General features: G+C 38.3%; 1 protein-coding gene across 11 annotated transcripts in view; it reads left to right on the forward strand.

Annotated features, from left to right (window-relative positions):
• TENM3 (teneurin transmembrane protein 3) overlaps positions 1-17,357 on the forward strand; it is a 3,803,041-nt gene that overhangs the window by 2,640,378 nt on the left and 1,145,306 nt on the right. Inside the window, exon 1 of one of the 11 annotated variants that reach the window (XM_044062537.1) lies at positions 16,061-16,761. The exons of the other annotated variants lie outside the window; for them this stretch is intronic. Within the exon in view, the coding sequence (XP_043918472.1) occupies positions 16,746-16,761 (16 nt within the window). The 5' untranslated portion in view covers positions 16,061-16,745. Of the gene's footprint in view, positions 1-16,060; positions 16,762-17,357 lie in introns of those variants that run through there. 11 annotated transcript variants of the gene reach the window in all.

A 17,357-nucleotide genomic window follows, 5' to 3' on the forward strand; every position in this document is an offset into this window, starting at 1 on the left:
AATGAGAGCCTCCCCCCTGCAGCCATTCCAATGTCCCATTGGTTATTTCACCCAATTTACCATAAACACTGTAATGTGGATACTGCTTTACTTCTGCGATGATTTGAATTTCATTTGAAAGTTTTATTTTGAATTTTACAGCACAAACACTAATAGATATCTGCTAAGCAAAGCAATGCAGTCTCACAATGAAAATAGACTTAGCATTAAAACTTCTCTGCCCTTGAAACCCACATTCATTGAAACAGCATTGAAACCCACATTCAAAGAAAATACATTTTGCCAGTGGCAGATAAAGATTAACTTTGGGCTGTTTTCAAATCACAGGTCCCTTGCACATGAAACATGCACATGCTCCTTGATACACCTTCCTTATTGTATTACATTAAATTCCTTGTACAATGCAGTACAGTTTTAGAGGGCATTTTAAATTTATTATTTTGAACATTTTTCCAATAAACAATGAAACAAAATGCATGCACTAATAATGACAAAACTGTCCAATTCAGAACATTTCCATCATAAAAGTCTACTCAGACTTCTATAGTCCACTAGTATCAGTGGATATGCACAATCTCTGAAGAAGTAAAAGTCATCTAAATAATTCCACATTAAAGAGATCTGTAACTAATGAAGAGATTGCTCCTAGCAAACAACTTTATATTTCATTGTTTCATCTACAAATAAAGTGCCTGTTGCCCTTGAGGAATAAATTGCCTATGTTACACTAAAAAAATGATAAGCTAGTAATATTGCAATAGGGAATGGATGGCAAACTGATAACAGGCTCATAGTTACTAGGTATCTTTGCCAAAAAAGGACTGCAGCATCCACCCCCTTTGCAAAACATTACAGTATCAGCAATGCATCTACCTACTGTGGGAGTAAAACCCACAGCCTTCTGCATCAAAAGCAAGTAATGACCTGTTGTGCTATTAATAATACAAGCAGACTCCACATAAGCAGCACTAAACATTTGCTCCCCTGCAGCTCTCAACTCCTTGTAAAATCTACTCAACATTCAGCTGTATCTCTGAACTTTGCAGTTGAAGAAATCTGAAAAAATCCAAAATTTATTGGGGGGGGGGGACAAAAGCCCAAAAACCAGGGACGCATTTTAAACATTGCTTGTATAATGTTGGAAAGTTGCTAGAATAAAATGCTGTGTTACCACCATGCATTTCACTGCAAGTCTTGAACCCAGGGCCCTGTGCAAAACAATCAGAACAGCATACCACTATGCCAAATGAGCTGTTTTATGAAAGAGAGAAAGCCTGATACTTAAGTGTCTACCATTTAGTGAATTCAGTTCTCACCATAGCTGTCAACCTCTTAGCACAAAACACCTGAACAAAGACAGTAATGGGGGAATACAGCCCCCAAACATATTCAGTGAATTCAGTTCTCATCATAGCTCTCAACCTCTTAGCAAAAAACACCCGGACAAAGCCAGTAATGGTGGAATACAGCACCAAAACATATTCAGTGAATTCAGTTCTTACCATAGCTCTCAACCTTAGCACAAAAAACCTGGACGAAGCCAATAATGGGGGAACACAGTCCCAAAAATAGGGACAATTTTCAAATATCAATCTTATAAACTTAGAAAATTGCTAGAATAAAAGGTTTTGTGTTACCATGTACTTTCTGAAGAATATGAAGTCTGAAATTCAAATGCTTGTCATTTTTATTTATTTAACATTTGTTAACCAGGAAAGTCTGACTTGAGACAAGAGCCAATTTTCAACAGAGGCCCAGGGAGAAACACTCCAGACACATGTCTTTGTAAGATGGGAGGACAACAGAGCAAACCCACACAAACACAGGGAGAACATGTAGACTCCACACAGAAGGCACCCCAGCCAAGAATCAAACCAGAGAGCCTGTAGCTGTCAGGCAACAATGCTACCACTGCACCACTGCCTGTGTAATGAAACAAAAATACTGAAACCACAGATTTTTATGAGGAACAGAACAGAACAAATATGAGGCAAACATCTGCAACTTTTTTACAAATGGTGGTTGGTAGGGAATTCAGGCTCTTGCCACCTGGGCCCAAGGTACAGGGTTCAAGCCTGTGGTACTCTACCCACCACCATGTATCCTGAGTTCTCTAGCCACCAGTATATAGCAACTGGGTCATTACACACACACACACACACACCAACTTAGGTTAGTATTAGGCTAACTGCCGTCATGGGCCATTTTAAGTCTACCAATTACCCCATGTAAGAACAAACCCTGATGCAGTCCCCTTCCACAAACAAAACACTTCACAGAGTATTAAAAAAAAAGATGTGTGTATTTGTTTTCTAAATGGCTTTCCTGGGTGACACTTTAGAAAACTAAGCAGGGTAGACTCCCTTGAGATGTAGGCCTGTCCAAGGGCTTCCTCCTAATGCATTCTGATCAGTAAACCTACTGTGAGATGTGACTAGAGGGCCTTAGCCACATCAAATGACTCCTGTCAAATCAGAGGAAGAAGAGAAGTACGCTGTAATTCTTCTCGATTGCTGAGCTCCTGTCACCATCATAGAGAGCAATCCCCGATATTCTGTGAAGGATGCATATTTTTGCCACTTGTGTCTGTGCAGTTGTCCTTTTGTCCACTAATCAGCTCTCATGAACATTGGTGAGGATGGAAGCATTGATTAACCAGTAAATTGAGAAAGAGCTTCATTCTATAACTCACCTTCATGACGTGTGCACATTCATATGTTTTCAGTTAGAGTTGTTTTTGGTCAGTTGCTGCTGATGTATGTAAAGATTGTCTTAGAGCCTACCCTAAAAAGGAGTTATAGAAAAGTATTATTTAATAGTGACCTTACAGAAACTGCTCAATACCGGACTATTCTAAGAACAGTCCTTTTTTTACCTTTATGTATTTATCATTAAAGGACACGTTAGTTAATTGCCTTGCATGTTATAACAAGTATAGCAAGACTTGGCAAGGATCATCCAGGTCTATCAGAACAACAGTTACCTTTCCTGCCTGCTTTTTACCAAGTTACAGTTCAGACAACTGTCTGTATATTTATGAAACATTGCAACATAGATGTACAGTCCAGGAATAGATCTGGATCCAAAACTGGAACTGATTTGTTTACATAAATACAGACCTGACTTCTGGCTCTGTGGAATTGAGGGGTGGACCCCTGACTATGACCCAGCCTACCTGCTTTCAGATAACGGCACTGCAGCAGACACATGATGAAGACAAGAATGAAAAGGCAGTGACGGTTCACCTCTGCCTAGGGGATATCAGTGATCTTGGCTCCTGCTAATGTATCTCTGCTCGAGAGAGGAGACCCAACAGGAGTCATCCACGTTAGGATAGGAAGATTAGTTGAGTTTTTACATAGGTTCATAGTTAAGTACCAGGAAATCAGTCTGCAGACTATTACATGCCTACCCAATAACCAGACACTGGCCTAAAGTGAGAATCAAGCCATTTACCCTGTGTCTGTGAGGTAAACACCTTAAGTGTTATGTCAACCCCCAATCACTTGCAGGAGTGAGTGACAACTCCATCCTGCTTCCATTGTACTCTACATCAGAGCATCTCCATGCATCTTCATGGCACACAGGGAATATTTATTTAGGATAGGTGGTTACAAATCACATGGTACGTAATGATTATACATGCCTGGCCATGATCTGCTTTTGCCTGTGTGGAAACTAATGGGTACATTCAGAACAACTGCCCAAATTGTCAGCATAAGCTGGTGCCCCAAACTAGAGAGAGAGAGATAAACACATAAATGCAGAGTTATGTCTGGTTCTAGAATGAGATCTTATAATGCATTACTTTTGATTTTGTCTGTAGTATCACACACTTGATCCCTGTAGTGTTGAGAGGCCCTTGGTTCAAGATGTACATAGTATATGCATCATAGTCAATAACTGTAACCTCCTGTCTTAAGAGATGCTTCTTTCCTATTGGTCCCTTGTTTATGTACTTTGAGGACTAAGCAAAATATGATCTGCAAGGAAGCAAAAAGAAAAAAAAAACAAGAATAAATTTCTTATTACATAGTAAAGGGAAAATACTTATTTGGGCTCGGACCAAATGGTAACTGTAAATTAGCTTCTTAAAGCGCAAAGTACCATTTACAGCTCTTATGATTCCACAGTGCTTCTTTACTTAACATTATCAAACTACAACTCCGAGCAAGTGCTTCTGACAAGAGCTGCTTAGCACTTCTGTGCAGGCTTTTTGCTTCATGAAATAGGATTGCAGAAATCCTTTCTAAAGTGACGTCTGATATAACATTAAAGTGCAATTTTCATTTAAAAAGGTTTGTAAGGCACTTACATGAAAAGTGACACCAATGTGAATGGTATGGTGTCAGCATTATGTGCTGTTCTATTGCTCATAACGGACATTAATCCATTAACGGTGCGAGGGTCATTCATTTTTTCCCTTGTGAAGTTATTATATCCCATCATCGATTTATATTTAATTAGTCATGGTGGAGGGATTTTTTTTTTTCATTCTTTGATCCTAATAATATGTTTTCCCCACAGACGTTGCATTCCTCCGTGTGTGAAAACAACATCATGCATAAGTGGAGCGTGAGCAATGTTGTCTGATTGCATGGTTTAAAAAAAAAGTAGACAGCTAAAGCTGTTCAGAGTAAGTAGATGCTAAAAATATTTATTGCAACTTGCTAGTTCAAGCTACAATGGTCTAAGAATAATCGGTCTACAGCGCTAGCTGTGAAATATGAATTAAGAAAGCAAGTGACATTGATTTTTCATTTGATGATCCTCCCTCTCAGAGTGCCTGCCTGATCCATCCTGGTGTTTTGTTTTTTGTTTCTTATTAACTTGTTAAAGGAAAAACATGCCTAGGTCAGCTTTCCTTTTTTTAAACACACAGCTGGGATTTTGCTAAGAACAGACACAAGTGGGATGTTATCCATTTTTCATTAAAATTAATTAAGTTTTGCATTTGCATTCGATCATTTGAGTTATGAACAATCAGATTAAGTGGACCTTGTCATCTAGCTAATCTGTCTACTAACTGTCTGCGTTCACGAAGTAGAGATGTGTGTGATGCGTGAAAGGTTTATTGTTCAGATTTCAGAAAAGAAGTTTATATTTGTAATTGAAACTCTCTCTGTTTAAGAGTCATTGTTCTTAACAGAAAGATAGGAGGCATGCTGGAATAAATCCTGTTGAAGGGATGTGAGTCAGAGATAACCAGACTACTGCCAGACTACATCTGACAAACATTGAAGAATCACAGTGAAATAGAAGGGGTGTTATGTAGGGCAGTGTACAATATATTGTCTATGTCAAAAGTGTATTTGTTGGGGGTGCTGGTAATATGATATAGTTCCAGATGTGGTACTGCATTCTTTTTCTGTGAGTGTAAAACAGCTATTCAGCCATATGTGCCTTCCAGGTAAACTATAGTACCTGTTTGTCTGTGTGGTTTTTAATTTGCTTAGTATAGTAATTTATTCAGCACAAGAGCACAAGGTCTAGTTTTACATATATATATATATATATATATATATATATATATATATATATATATATATATATATATATATATATATATAGATAGATATATTAGTTACGCAGGTGAAACATCTGGTACATTGACCATTTTTGGTCATGATATGGACAACCTAGGCTGTAACAAAACTGTAAACTACAAGTAACACAATTCCAGCATTTGATTGCATGCCTTAAAATTTATTACTAATGTACAGTAACAGTGTTCCATTTTCTTTATACATCCTTGCTTGATTCCAGTACTGCCAATAACTTAAAACTGCTGTTTCAAAATCTCTTAGTTAAAATTCACTCACAGATAGTCCTGTGCTTATCAAAAATGAAAGCCAGATTTTTGCTGTTTGCATGTGTTTCATCTTATTTCCAAATTCCACATACTAACCTGAAATCATTACTGATGACAGGGTCAGAAGTAAGCATTTGATTAAATAAAAAATATTTGCACAGCTTAGTAAATACCTAAGCCTGTGTCTTATTAGTTTGTTTTTATCTGTTTTGAACCTATTTCATAATTATAACCATATACTCAATTTACAGAAATTTCTCTAAGGAGATTACTTAAAACAGTGTCCACCCTTAATTTTATGGCTATCAGGCCTCATTATTTGCCTTGGAATTTATCAATGATATTTTATTGCTTAAGTTTTACACCACACTCTGTTGTGCCTACAGTGTTATAAGTCATATTTGGAAATGTATTCACTTATTCTTCAGTAACATGTTTAATTTATTTCAAGACAGCAGGGCTGGCAGAACCTATGTCAGCCAGCACTCATTGGGCAAAAGTCAGAAAAACCTGTTCTAGACCATGTACCATCCTGTTGTAAGACATGCACATATTCATGCATGCATGACACTCACACCTCAGTCTGGGTGATTACCATTCTACCTATGGAATGTCTTTGGGATTTGGGATAAAATTTGTGCACCTATAGAAAACTCACTCAAGAATGGGAAGTCTGTGAGGATTCCACAAGAAGGTACCCAGCTAGAATTGAACAACAGTAGTTTGCCTAAAATAGTTATCTTTTTTTTTTAGATTATTCATATCTTCCTGCTTTGTCAAAGGTGGAACTAATCTGTCTGTTCTTATTGTAAAATCTGCCATATGTTTACAACATAAGCACACAGAGGGCATGCAAACAAGCACTGTTTGGTCTGTGGAAGTGTGTTTTTCATCTGCTGTTTGCATTATGCTTAATTTTGCAGTAAAACATGATGCAAATAATAGCAGACGATGTAAAACAGCAGACAGTTTAGTTTTGCATTAGGTTTAATAGATGCTTATGTGGAATTTAAATAAAAAGGCATGCGGTTGTTTTTAGGAAAAAGTATATAAAAGTGATAATTATCTACATGTTTGGTAAGTCAGTTTTTTACATCTGAGAAAATAAAAAGGAGCGGCATCTCCACCTGAGGTAGCTGTTCTTCCTTCCCTACAGACAACAACTTTCTTCTACCAAGTGTTACTTTTTTGTTTTAATTAGACGGGTATGCTGATTGGACTCTGAATCATAATTGTACATTGTTTGGTTCTCATTCTATATTCTGCAAACAAGCACCTGAAACAGAAAGCACAGCTAAATATTTAAAAGTAATAAAAAATGGCACCATCCTGTAAATGTCTGCAGCATTTAATTCAGGAACCTTATGCAAGACTCAACAATTAGATAGCAGCATAGTCAAAAATGATACATGTTTAGCCTGCTTACTTGGAGCAGCGGGTTGGAGCCCTTCCTGTGACCCAGGTGACAAGGGTTAAATTAGCAGTCCACTCATTTCCTGGTCTTCTTTCTGGGTAATGCAGGTAGAGCAGATGTCTTCTCCATACCTCAGATATTCAGCATCAATTGTTGTTCTGCCTCTGGTGGGTTCTTGAGCATAGGAGAATGGGTATTATCTTGGTTTCCTTTTCTTTGCACAGTGAAAGTTTTGCAACTTCCAAGCAGACCCTATTAGATGGATATTAAGATGGATTTTGCAAGCTGTTCTATGTTTCTTTGATGGCTGTTCCATCAGGAATCGTGCTCAAATCATGTTGGTTAGAAACAAGTGACTGAGACAACTGTGTATTGTTTTAGGAGATTTCTGCCTTTCACAATATTGTGTGAGCATACAGTTGGTGTGTTTTTGTGTGTGTGTGTGTGTGTGTGTGTGTGTCTGTGTGTGTGTGTGTGTGTGTGTGTGTGTGCTCACGTCCACGCGTGTTTGTTTGTGCGTGTGTGTGTGTGTGTGTGTGTGTGTGTGTGTGTGTGTGTGTGTGTGTGTGTGTATATATATATATATATATATATATATATATATATATATATATATATATAGATGTGTGCATGTGTGTGTGTGTGTGTGTGTGTGTGTGTGTGTGTGTATATATATATATATATATGTATATATATATATATATATATATATATATATATATATATATATATATATATATATATATATATATATATATATATATATATATATATATATATATATATACACACACAGACATGCTTGGAGGTGCCTCCCTTCTGATTTGTACCTTGAAGTACATTTTTGATCACTGGAGTGATTTTCCAGTGATTGTACCCTTATCTTCTGTAATGCAACCAGTTCTGAGTTTTATTATCATCTCTTGTGACCAGAAGGCTAATAAGACCTTGACCAGGAGAAAGTTATTAAGCTAGCTAAGAAGGTGCAGATGAAATCTTGGAAAAAATGAAGGGTAGTGGGGGTGCTGATCTGTAATAAGAAGGAAACAAGAAAGCAGGAGACATCAGAACTTTATGTAATATCAGAAGTGAGGAGATGAGGTAAAACTTATGAGGAATGCATTTGGAAATACATAGTGTATATGGTATCTCGTGTTTGTTTGGAAGTGGATTAGGATTAAGAACAGATTAATTGGAGTACTGCTGTCTGGAAAAGGATATATCCATAAATGGTTTTAATGAATGGGTATTCAAATATGTATATTGAAGTCTTGTAATTAAACCAGGTGAAGGATTTGAAGGAAATTGGGCTAGATGGAAAAAAAGAGTGTGAAAGAAGGGAAGAAGGCCTGCGGTTTAGGATTAAGTATTTCTTCCTATGTGGAATTGTTTGTAAGTAGTGTGACGTCCCCCTCTAGGTCAGTAGTCAAGGAGCCTGAATCCTCACAACTGACACTGGAGACTGGAGAAAACTAGATCCATACAGTATTTCCAGATGCAGCTCTCTGCATCAAGCAAAATATCCTTTAAGACCACAAAGGGAACACACTCAGTCCAGGGTCTGGATTTCTCCCGCTCTATATATCTTTCTCTCTCTGTCTCTGTCTCTGTCTCTCTCTCTCTCTCTCTCTCTCTCCAGGGCTCCAGTAAGACTCCCCACTGGCACAGCTGTAGAGTTGAGCCCTCAGCTGAATGTCCAAGCCACGTCCTCCAGCACCCTTTATGTGAAACCAGTGCTTTGTGTCCCTACTCCAAGCAGGTAACATACATACTCTTTGAGATTTGATTTTCAGACAGACAGACAGACACACACACACACACACACCTGGGAAAGGCTGGCACAGGTTTACTAGCTATGCCCCTTCTTCCCAGACTATAAGGTAGTTACTGCCACAAGACACTCCAAAGCCAGATACTCTAAGGCTCTTACAAGGGTACCCAATTATACTGAGTAAAATTAATATTAATACAAATGGTAGTGTTTTGACCCATATATTAAGGCATTCAGGATTGGATAGAGTCAACAAATAGGTATGTGCACTCTCAAAGGTTAAAATATTCTCTAAAGGACCAGCCACAATGAAAAGTTTTAATATATTTAATAATAAATAATAAAAAAACATGAAACTATGAAATATCTTTTTGCAGTAAACATCAGAGTTTCAATCACAGGAAATATTAAAATAACACAGATTAATAGATTCACACAGATACAGAAAAACAGTACTTAACTAATTCGCTATATTTTCCTGACTGATCTAAAGACCCTGGTCACTTACTAGAGCAAGGCAAGATGAAGTAGGTGAGGGGTCCTTCTTTGTCTGGTTCCAAAAACAGAGTGCTCTCAGACTTCAGTCTCATCTAGTATTAAAACATCATTTCAGTGATAGATTACAGAATGACATCACACACATCTGGTCATCTGACATCTGGTTCCCATACTAACCCCATTACTACAGGCTGCTAGGATTTAGGACAGATGTGTTACCTTACACACCTAGAGCTTTGCTTATATGTGTTATAGCATTTGGAAGCCATAAAACCATTGCAACGCTTCTACCCTTCCAGGGTAGCAATTAGTTCACTGCTACATACAATACAACAAGGATTCCTACTCCTTGTTTTCACAGACATTTTGTCTCTGGCTGCAATCAGAACTGTAAGATACAGTCTTTATGGCCTACCAGGTAATTTAATTTCAAACTGTTTTTCAAAGTTAGCTGGACTGAGGTTAACCTCTCTTCTCTTCCAATATCCTCTGTTACAATAGTACAGTCTGACATACATATATATTTCTTTTCTGACCAGCAGGACACACTGTTGGTACATTTTTAACAGAAGCAGCTTTACACATACATTTTCCAACACAAGCATATGTACAAATCAGTTTGACATGTAAATATAATTCTTTACAAAACTCCAGTTAGCTATGTTGGCATATGTTACACATCCACTGCCCTACTTCTCCTGGCATAGCTAGCAATTCCTCAAATCATCACAAGTGGTAAGATACCTATTTTATTTTTTGTTTGTAATAATTTGCCTATATCTTCTTTAGACCCATAAGATGTGGCTGCCACTGAACTACCTACTCTGGCATCTGATTGCAGCTTCATACCTTATAAATTATAAAATTTAGCACAGCTGTGGCCACAAGGATGCCTTTTGAAATGGCTCAAAAGTTTAACAGCAGCACATTGTTTCATGTTATCTGCAAAGTATTTAATTATGTGAAGTGAAGACTGCAGAGAAAAGCCTTTGGAACTGCAGTTATTCATTGCAGTATAACAGGAAAAGAGTGATAACATAATTGTTCCAGCAGTTGTACAAGTATTTTACAAGACAGCAGCAATATTACTAGAGCACATTAAGATTATCAAATGCTGTACATGACAAAATGACACTGGTATTCATGTGCTACAGCATTCTGTATATATGTCCTATAGGAACATGGAATACAGTTACAAGATTAGATAAGAAAATACTTTGTTTAACCTTCAAACATCATCATGTCAAACAGTAAGTTTAAATAAAATCAGAGAAAGAGTAAATGCAAGAAGTAACACAATACAAGGCACTTACTATGGCAATGCTTAAACAACAGGAAGTTGTAGAAGCTGTGGCAGTTTCTTTATTTGTTATTTTATTTATTTACATTTGTTAATAGGGAATGTCCAGCTGAGTTAGAGGTCCCATCTTCTCTGGGTTCCTGAGAAGACAACTCCATACTTCTCAACCTTGTGAAATCCGGACAAAGCCAAAAATAAGGGGGATGAAGGCCCCAAAATATGAACAGATTTTTAATTATTACCTTATGTACTTAGAAATTTGTGAAAATAACAGGTTGTGCATTAGCATACATTTTTCTGAAGCACACAAAGTCAGAAACTCAAATTATGTCATTATTTCATGACTTCAGTTCTCACTGATTTGTCAGGAAACCACAAATTGTATGCATAACAGACTAAATATATGAGGTGAAAATCTGGACAGTTGAGAGGTATGGCAACTCCTAGATAGTAAATAGCAACAAGAAAACTGTAAGTGACATTTAAATAATACTCATGCCATAATTCGAATAATGCTCATAATATAGCCCTAAACATATAAATGTAAGGCAACATGTTACACGAATATTCTTTTTTTCACTTCCCACCTCAGCAGCCATTATTCTTCCTTCTTTCTGCACTTCAGCACACCTTCTATAACATGCTTTGATGATGTAAGGTTAAGAAACATCACTGTTTGAGTACTTTTGATCTCCTTGAATACTCAGGTGGCAGAGACCCTAAAGTTATTTCTGTAGCAGTGTCTTCATGTTGTAAAAGATAATGAAAACTTTACTTATCAGATGAATTTGCAGAGGGTCTGTGACCCGTGCATGGACCTAAATCCACAGAGGGCCTGAGAGCACACCTCTCAACCACTTAGTTCAAGAAATGTGGACATATCCTAAAATAATCAGGGGACAAAGGCTGAAAAATTGAGAATGATTTTAATCATTGCTCTTATAAGTTTAGAAATTGCTAGAATAACAGGATTTGTGTTAGCATGCATTTTCTAAGGCTATGAAGTGTGAAACTTAAATTTATGTCATTATTTAGTGAATTCAGTCCTCAGTGAGTTGCCAGAAAAAACACAAATTTTGTGAGGCACAGACCAAAAGTATGAGGCAAAAATCTGGACAGTCTGTTAAAATCTGGACAGTTGAGAGCTATGCCTGAGAGTCATGCCTGGATATGAGTCCACAGAGGGCCTGAGGCTCATGCATGGACCTAAATCCATAGTGGACCTAAAAGCCACCTATGGACTTGAACTCACAGAGGACCTGAGACTCATGCATGGACCTGAGTCCACAGAGCATCTGAGACTCATGAATTGGCATGAATCCACAGAGGGCCTGAGAGGAAGTACTTGGACCTGAATCCACAGATGGTCTGAGTGTCATGCATAGGCCTGCATCCACAGAGTGCCTGAAGGCCATGAATGGACCTGAATCCACAGATCGCAAATTACCATGCCATCTTTTGGAAAAGTAGGACTCATCTCCATTAAATGTGTGTCCATGTAAGGTGCTGCATAACACAGTAGTAGCCACATATGTGCTTTTTCATAATTGTTTGACAGTTTCAAAGCAGTCATGCTGGTGCCCTGTTCTGACTTAAACCAAAGGAAGTAGTAAGCCTTTCAGTGGTAGGATGAGGATATTCTAAGCCTATAGAATTACAACATCCTGTCTTCCTTTGGATATTTGTAATCCTTTTACTGATTTAGTACATGTGAGTACCTGCACCTGGCGACAGGCATCTGATAAATGAAAGCTCAGCAGTGACCATGCCTCTCAACTGTCCAGATTTTTATAGAATGTCCAGTTGTTTGCCTTATATTTTTGTTCTGTCCTTATATAATTTGTGGCTTTCTGGCAAATTACTGAAGGCTAAAGTCACTAAATAGTAGCATATATTTGAGTTCAGAATTCAAATCCTTCCAAATGCAAGCCAGCCCAAATTGTGTTATTCTAGCAACTTTCTAAGTTTAGGGCCTTTGCCCCTCTTGTTATTTTAGACTTTTTTCCAGATTTCTTACTCTTAAGAGGTGGATAGGTATAGCAATGACTACTAAACCATCCTGTTGCATTTCAGACTGCAGCATTGTTGTTTATACCTGTGTACTGCTAAGAACAGATACCCTAACTGGTTTTAGCTAAGAGGCTCAGAAGTAATTCATAATGCTCTGGTCTCCACATGTTGTAGGTGCCTACCTGTTTTTTTAGTGAATGCATCACTATGGTCTCTAATTGCAGAATGGCTTATCAGAGGTGTGTATTGCTGCAACAGGAATTCACTTCATGTGGTGTACAGCTCTTTGTCTGTTCTGTTTTTTCTGGTGATGCAACAACAAGAATACCAGGAGAAGCCAAGACTTAAATGTCTTGGAGCAGAAGTTCCACATAAACAGGGAAACCTCTAGCAATGTGTCTTTATTTTTAATTATTTGTTAAATGGGTCACAGGGGTTGCCCATGTGACCTTTCCAAATCATGACTTGGGGTGCAAGGGAAGTATATGTGCAATATATATGGTAGTATATCCAGCATGTTTTATTTGGGGGTGGGTATGCAGAAGTATAGACAGAAGGTCTGTACACTGTGGAGATCATGTTGATTCAATACAGACAGTGGCTGATAGCCAGGACTGAACCCTGACCCTCTGAGCTGTGAGGCACAAGATCTTACTAATGAATCCACCCTGCTGCCCACTTCTAGAGTCGTTTCTTGAAATTGTTCATGTACTTGTTGCATTTAATTCATAAAGAATAAAACGCAGCAGGTGTTACATATGTATACTGAAGTCTTTTAATTAAAACAGGTGATGGTAGTGATTTTGCCCCCCTTTTTAAGGGTAAAATATCTATTTTGGAATTCTTACTAGGTATGTTAATTTGTTGAAATAATGATATGGCCTACTAAAAGACTGAATAACCTACATAAAAACACAAAGCTGTTTCATAATGTTTCCCAATGGAGTGTTCATTTTCCTGGATGATGTTGGAACAGCTGAAGGTCTGTTTACTCCAGGGACATTACAGAGAGAGAGAGAGAGAGAGAGGGAGAGAGAGGGAGGGAGAGCTAGTGATAGAGAGAGGCTATGTACTCTTCCAACTTATTACAGGTAATATTTCATGAGGAACAGAACTGTAATTAATGCATGCTGTCCCATGAACTGTATAGCTCAGATCAGAAGACAGAAAGTAATGTATGTAAACAAGACCATGCTTCTTTAGCTATTGAACTGTGTTAAATGCAAGGGGCAAAACTGTACAGTACGCTAGTGTGTGTGTGTGTGTGTGTGTGTGTGTGTGTGTGTGTGTGTGTGTGTGTGTGAATTAATTTCAAAACATGCACTGTTTCCAGAATGAACATTTTTCTGAAAGTACCCCGAGGCAGACAGTCTGTAAAACACATTATTTTTCTTGCCACGTTTGTCTTTTAATATTACAAAGGATATTAGGATGGATACAACATAGATTGATATAGTTCAGCATGTATACCAGTAGTCTTTCCAAGAATTCTGGATTCAGGTTCTGGTACTGTGGCTTTCAGTGGCTTATACCATTCCTAACTGTTCTGTTCTAGTGTTTTGGGTTGGACAAAGCTGATGTGTAATTTTTATTTTATTTTTTAAACCAGATAAGCACACTGGATTGTGTTTATTTTCAGGGGCAGCACAGGTTAAGTGACTTGCTCAGAGTCACCCAGCAGGGAATTGGCAGAGGAAAGAATCAAACTCTGTACCCTCGATACAGGAAATAGCTCATTAACATTGCAGAGTTATAATCCTTTGCTATCAGATTGCCTTCTGTGCTAACTGCTAGACTGCCAGACTATATATACACTAACATACTTTAGCAAGTAGGTGTTACAGTAAATGCTATCAAAAATGTCTGCCATGTGGTGAAGAAAGTACAAAATTGCATCAGCTGAGAAAATAACTTAGCCAGTGAGGCTTCTTTGTGTAGTGGTTGGAGAAGAATTAATGCTTACTCAACTAATAACCTCTAGCAAAATTTTTCTTCTTCCTAACAGAATTGGAAGTGACTTACCCATTCTGCAAAGAGAGCACCCACTCTTATTTACTTTTGTTGACTGAGTTATCCTATACTCATGGGAGACCCAAGATGGTATTTGATACAGAAGGCCATTATGTGGCACCTTCTGGAGTTCTCTTGTCAGAACAACAGGTGATGATGATCTAGCAGATGCAGGTTTCGTTACACAAAGCAGCCAATGCTGCAAGACTGTCAGACAGTTTCAAAGCATGGAATCACCAGGCACTCCTGTGCATTTGGGACGCTTCTGCGTAGTGTCTGTCTGTGATGGTGTGACTGATTGTTTTCTGTCCCTGGAGTGGCTGGATCTTTGTTTAGAAGTTTATAGTTCACAAATGCATAGGCAGTGCCCCTGGTGTTTCTTAGGCTGTGGTGTGGAATGGACTGTGACATTCATTTGTAATGCGTTGCTTTACCGCAACACAACACAAAAGGCTGCATCTTTGTACAAACTGACACTGTAGTATTGTCTGTCAAGATAGCTGAAATGCCATCAGTTACTATCCTGCTCATTTCTCCATGAGAATTGTGTCATATTTTTTTAAACATGCCATGACTTCATAATTCTATGATATGTTCTTATTCTACTTTATTTATTTATTTTCAATCATATGTAATACATTTAACATATAAAGGGATTTAGGGGCTTGCAGAAGGTTTGGATGTTTTAAAAAATATGATTTCATTCTTAGCTGCAGTTCTGCAAGGATAAATAGATGTCGGAATGTAATGCTAATTCATGTTGCATGCATACACTGTTGTTTTTCCCCTCCAGTAAAATATGTTTTGGGGCACAATATTTCATATTTTACTGCGGTGGTGGTGCTGCGGTAGCGTTGTCGCCTCACAGTTAAACGCTGCCCGTTCGAGTTTCAGTTAGAGCGTGTTTTGTGTAGTGACATGCGTGAATGGGCGTTCCTTCGTTGAAGGTTGTACGTTAGGCCCGGCAAGCCAGTACGTAAAAATCTACTACCAATCAGTTCCGCTGCGGCAACCCCTAACCGGGAAAAGCCGAAAAACACAAACAAACATTTGTTAAGTAAAAAGCATATCATAGAAATGCAGTCAGTTTAGTTATGAATGCACTGTAGTAGCACATTGCATAAACAGACAGCAGCAGAAGTAGCTCATGACTGTTGTGTGCAGATGCACGTTATGGAGGCAACCTGGAATATGCCTCTAACCACAACATGAGAAGGCACTGTTCATTCCATTGAATTTTCAATGGCACTCCAATGAGGCATCCTGTTGGCATGCCACATCTATTCCCAAGTTTCCGTAGAAACCACTGTGCTGCGTGCCGTCAGTCTGTGTCTTTATCTTTCAGGAGGCAATTCTGCCATCCCAGTAAAAGCAACATGAGCAAAGCACTGTTATTAATAAATTCTGACAAGCTGTTTGTCTATCAGGCAGAGAGGATCTGGCTTTCTCCTTTTAGGACAAACTCTTAATGGAAGCTGTGCAAATGGGCAAGATCTCTTATGATACACCCAAGTGTTCCAGCTTATTCTTAGACAGAGGGGAGAAAGAGAGGAATAATATACATATAGCCAAGGAGTTCCAAGTGATAGTGTTTACTACTTTCTCCTACTTCTTCTACAATGCCCAAATACAGTTTGATTAAAGCGATCTACTCTTCTCACCTTGGTCTTGCTGATAATGCTGACCGGGCTAATCTGCAGAGCAAACCGCAAAATCATCCCGATATTCACAGCTTCTTGTGCAGAAAGCCGAGAGACGTTTGCTTGGAGCATGCAGCAGGAGCACATTGTAATGTGATCTTCAACGACAAAACCGTGATTTAAGAGGGAAGCTAGTTAACTTGAGAATCAGAAGGTGAATCAAGATGAGATGGGAACTTACCTAAACTCTGTTTTTCCGCCTCATGGATGGCGTTAGGAAATGAATCAATATGGACAGGAAGCAGGGTGAGTAGAAAAACATGGTTTTGTTTCTGTTTCCTGAAATGTTGTCTGTAGTAGCCTGGCATGACACTGCAGTGTTGTTTTTTCCTTGTGTCCACAAACAGTACAAAGTGTGGTACTTGGAAGTAAGTAAATAAGGGAAGACAGTAATAGAAACAGCTGATGACTTTTGATTTATTTTATTAACCACATCAGCCAGAAATGTCCCTTTCAATTAATTATGTCAGCATCTCCTTTTAAAAAGGAATTGTGACCATTAAAATGCTTAAGCTGCCTTAATTTGCAGTACAGGCTTCTCAGTATGTTGTCTGTGTGCAAGGCAGTGTGTGCGAATCACCGTCGCTTCTTTTCCAGTATAAGCTGTTTGCATTTCTACCCAGGGCATGATGCTGTAAATCACACTTCCAACACTCAGTAGCCAGCGTCAGTCTTTAGTGTGGCATTTCACCGCTGTACCTTGTTTCTCAAATGTTTGCTTTTTGAAAACAAATATCCACGCAAAATGTTGAGCTCTGAAATAATTTTGAAAAGCGACCAAACTGTAGATGTCATCTTTGACAGCGTGCTAGTAAATACAGCTACTCCAGTAAGTAAGTGTG

This window comes from Protopterus annectens, chromosome 2.part1 (assembly GCF_019279795.1).
Source record: "Protopterus annectens isolate FY-2018-M chromosome 2.part1, PAN1.0, whole genome shotgun sequence".
Lineage (NCBI taxonomy): Eukaryota > Metazoa > Chordata > Ceratodontiformes > Protopteridae > Protopterus > Protopterus annectens.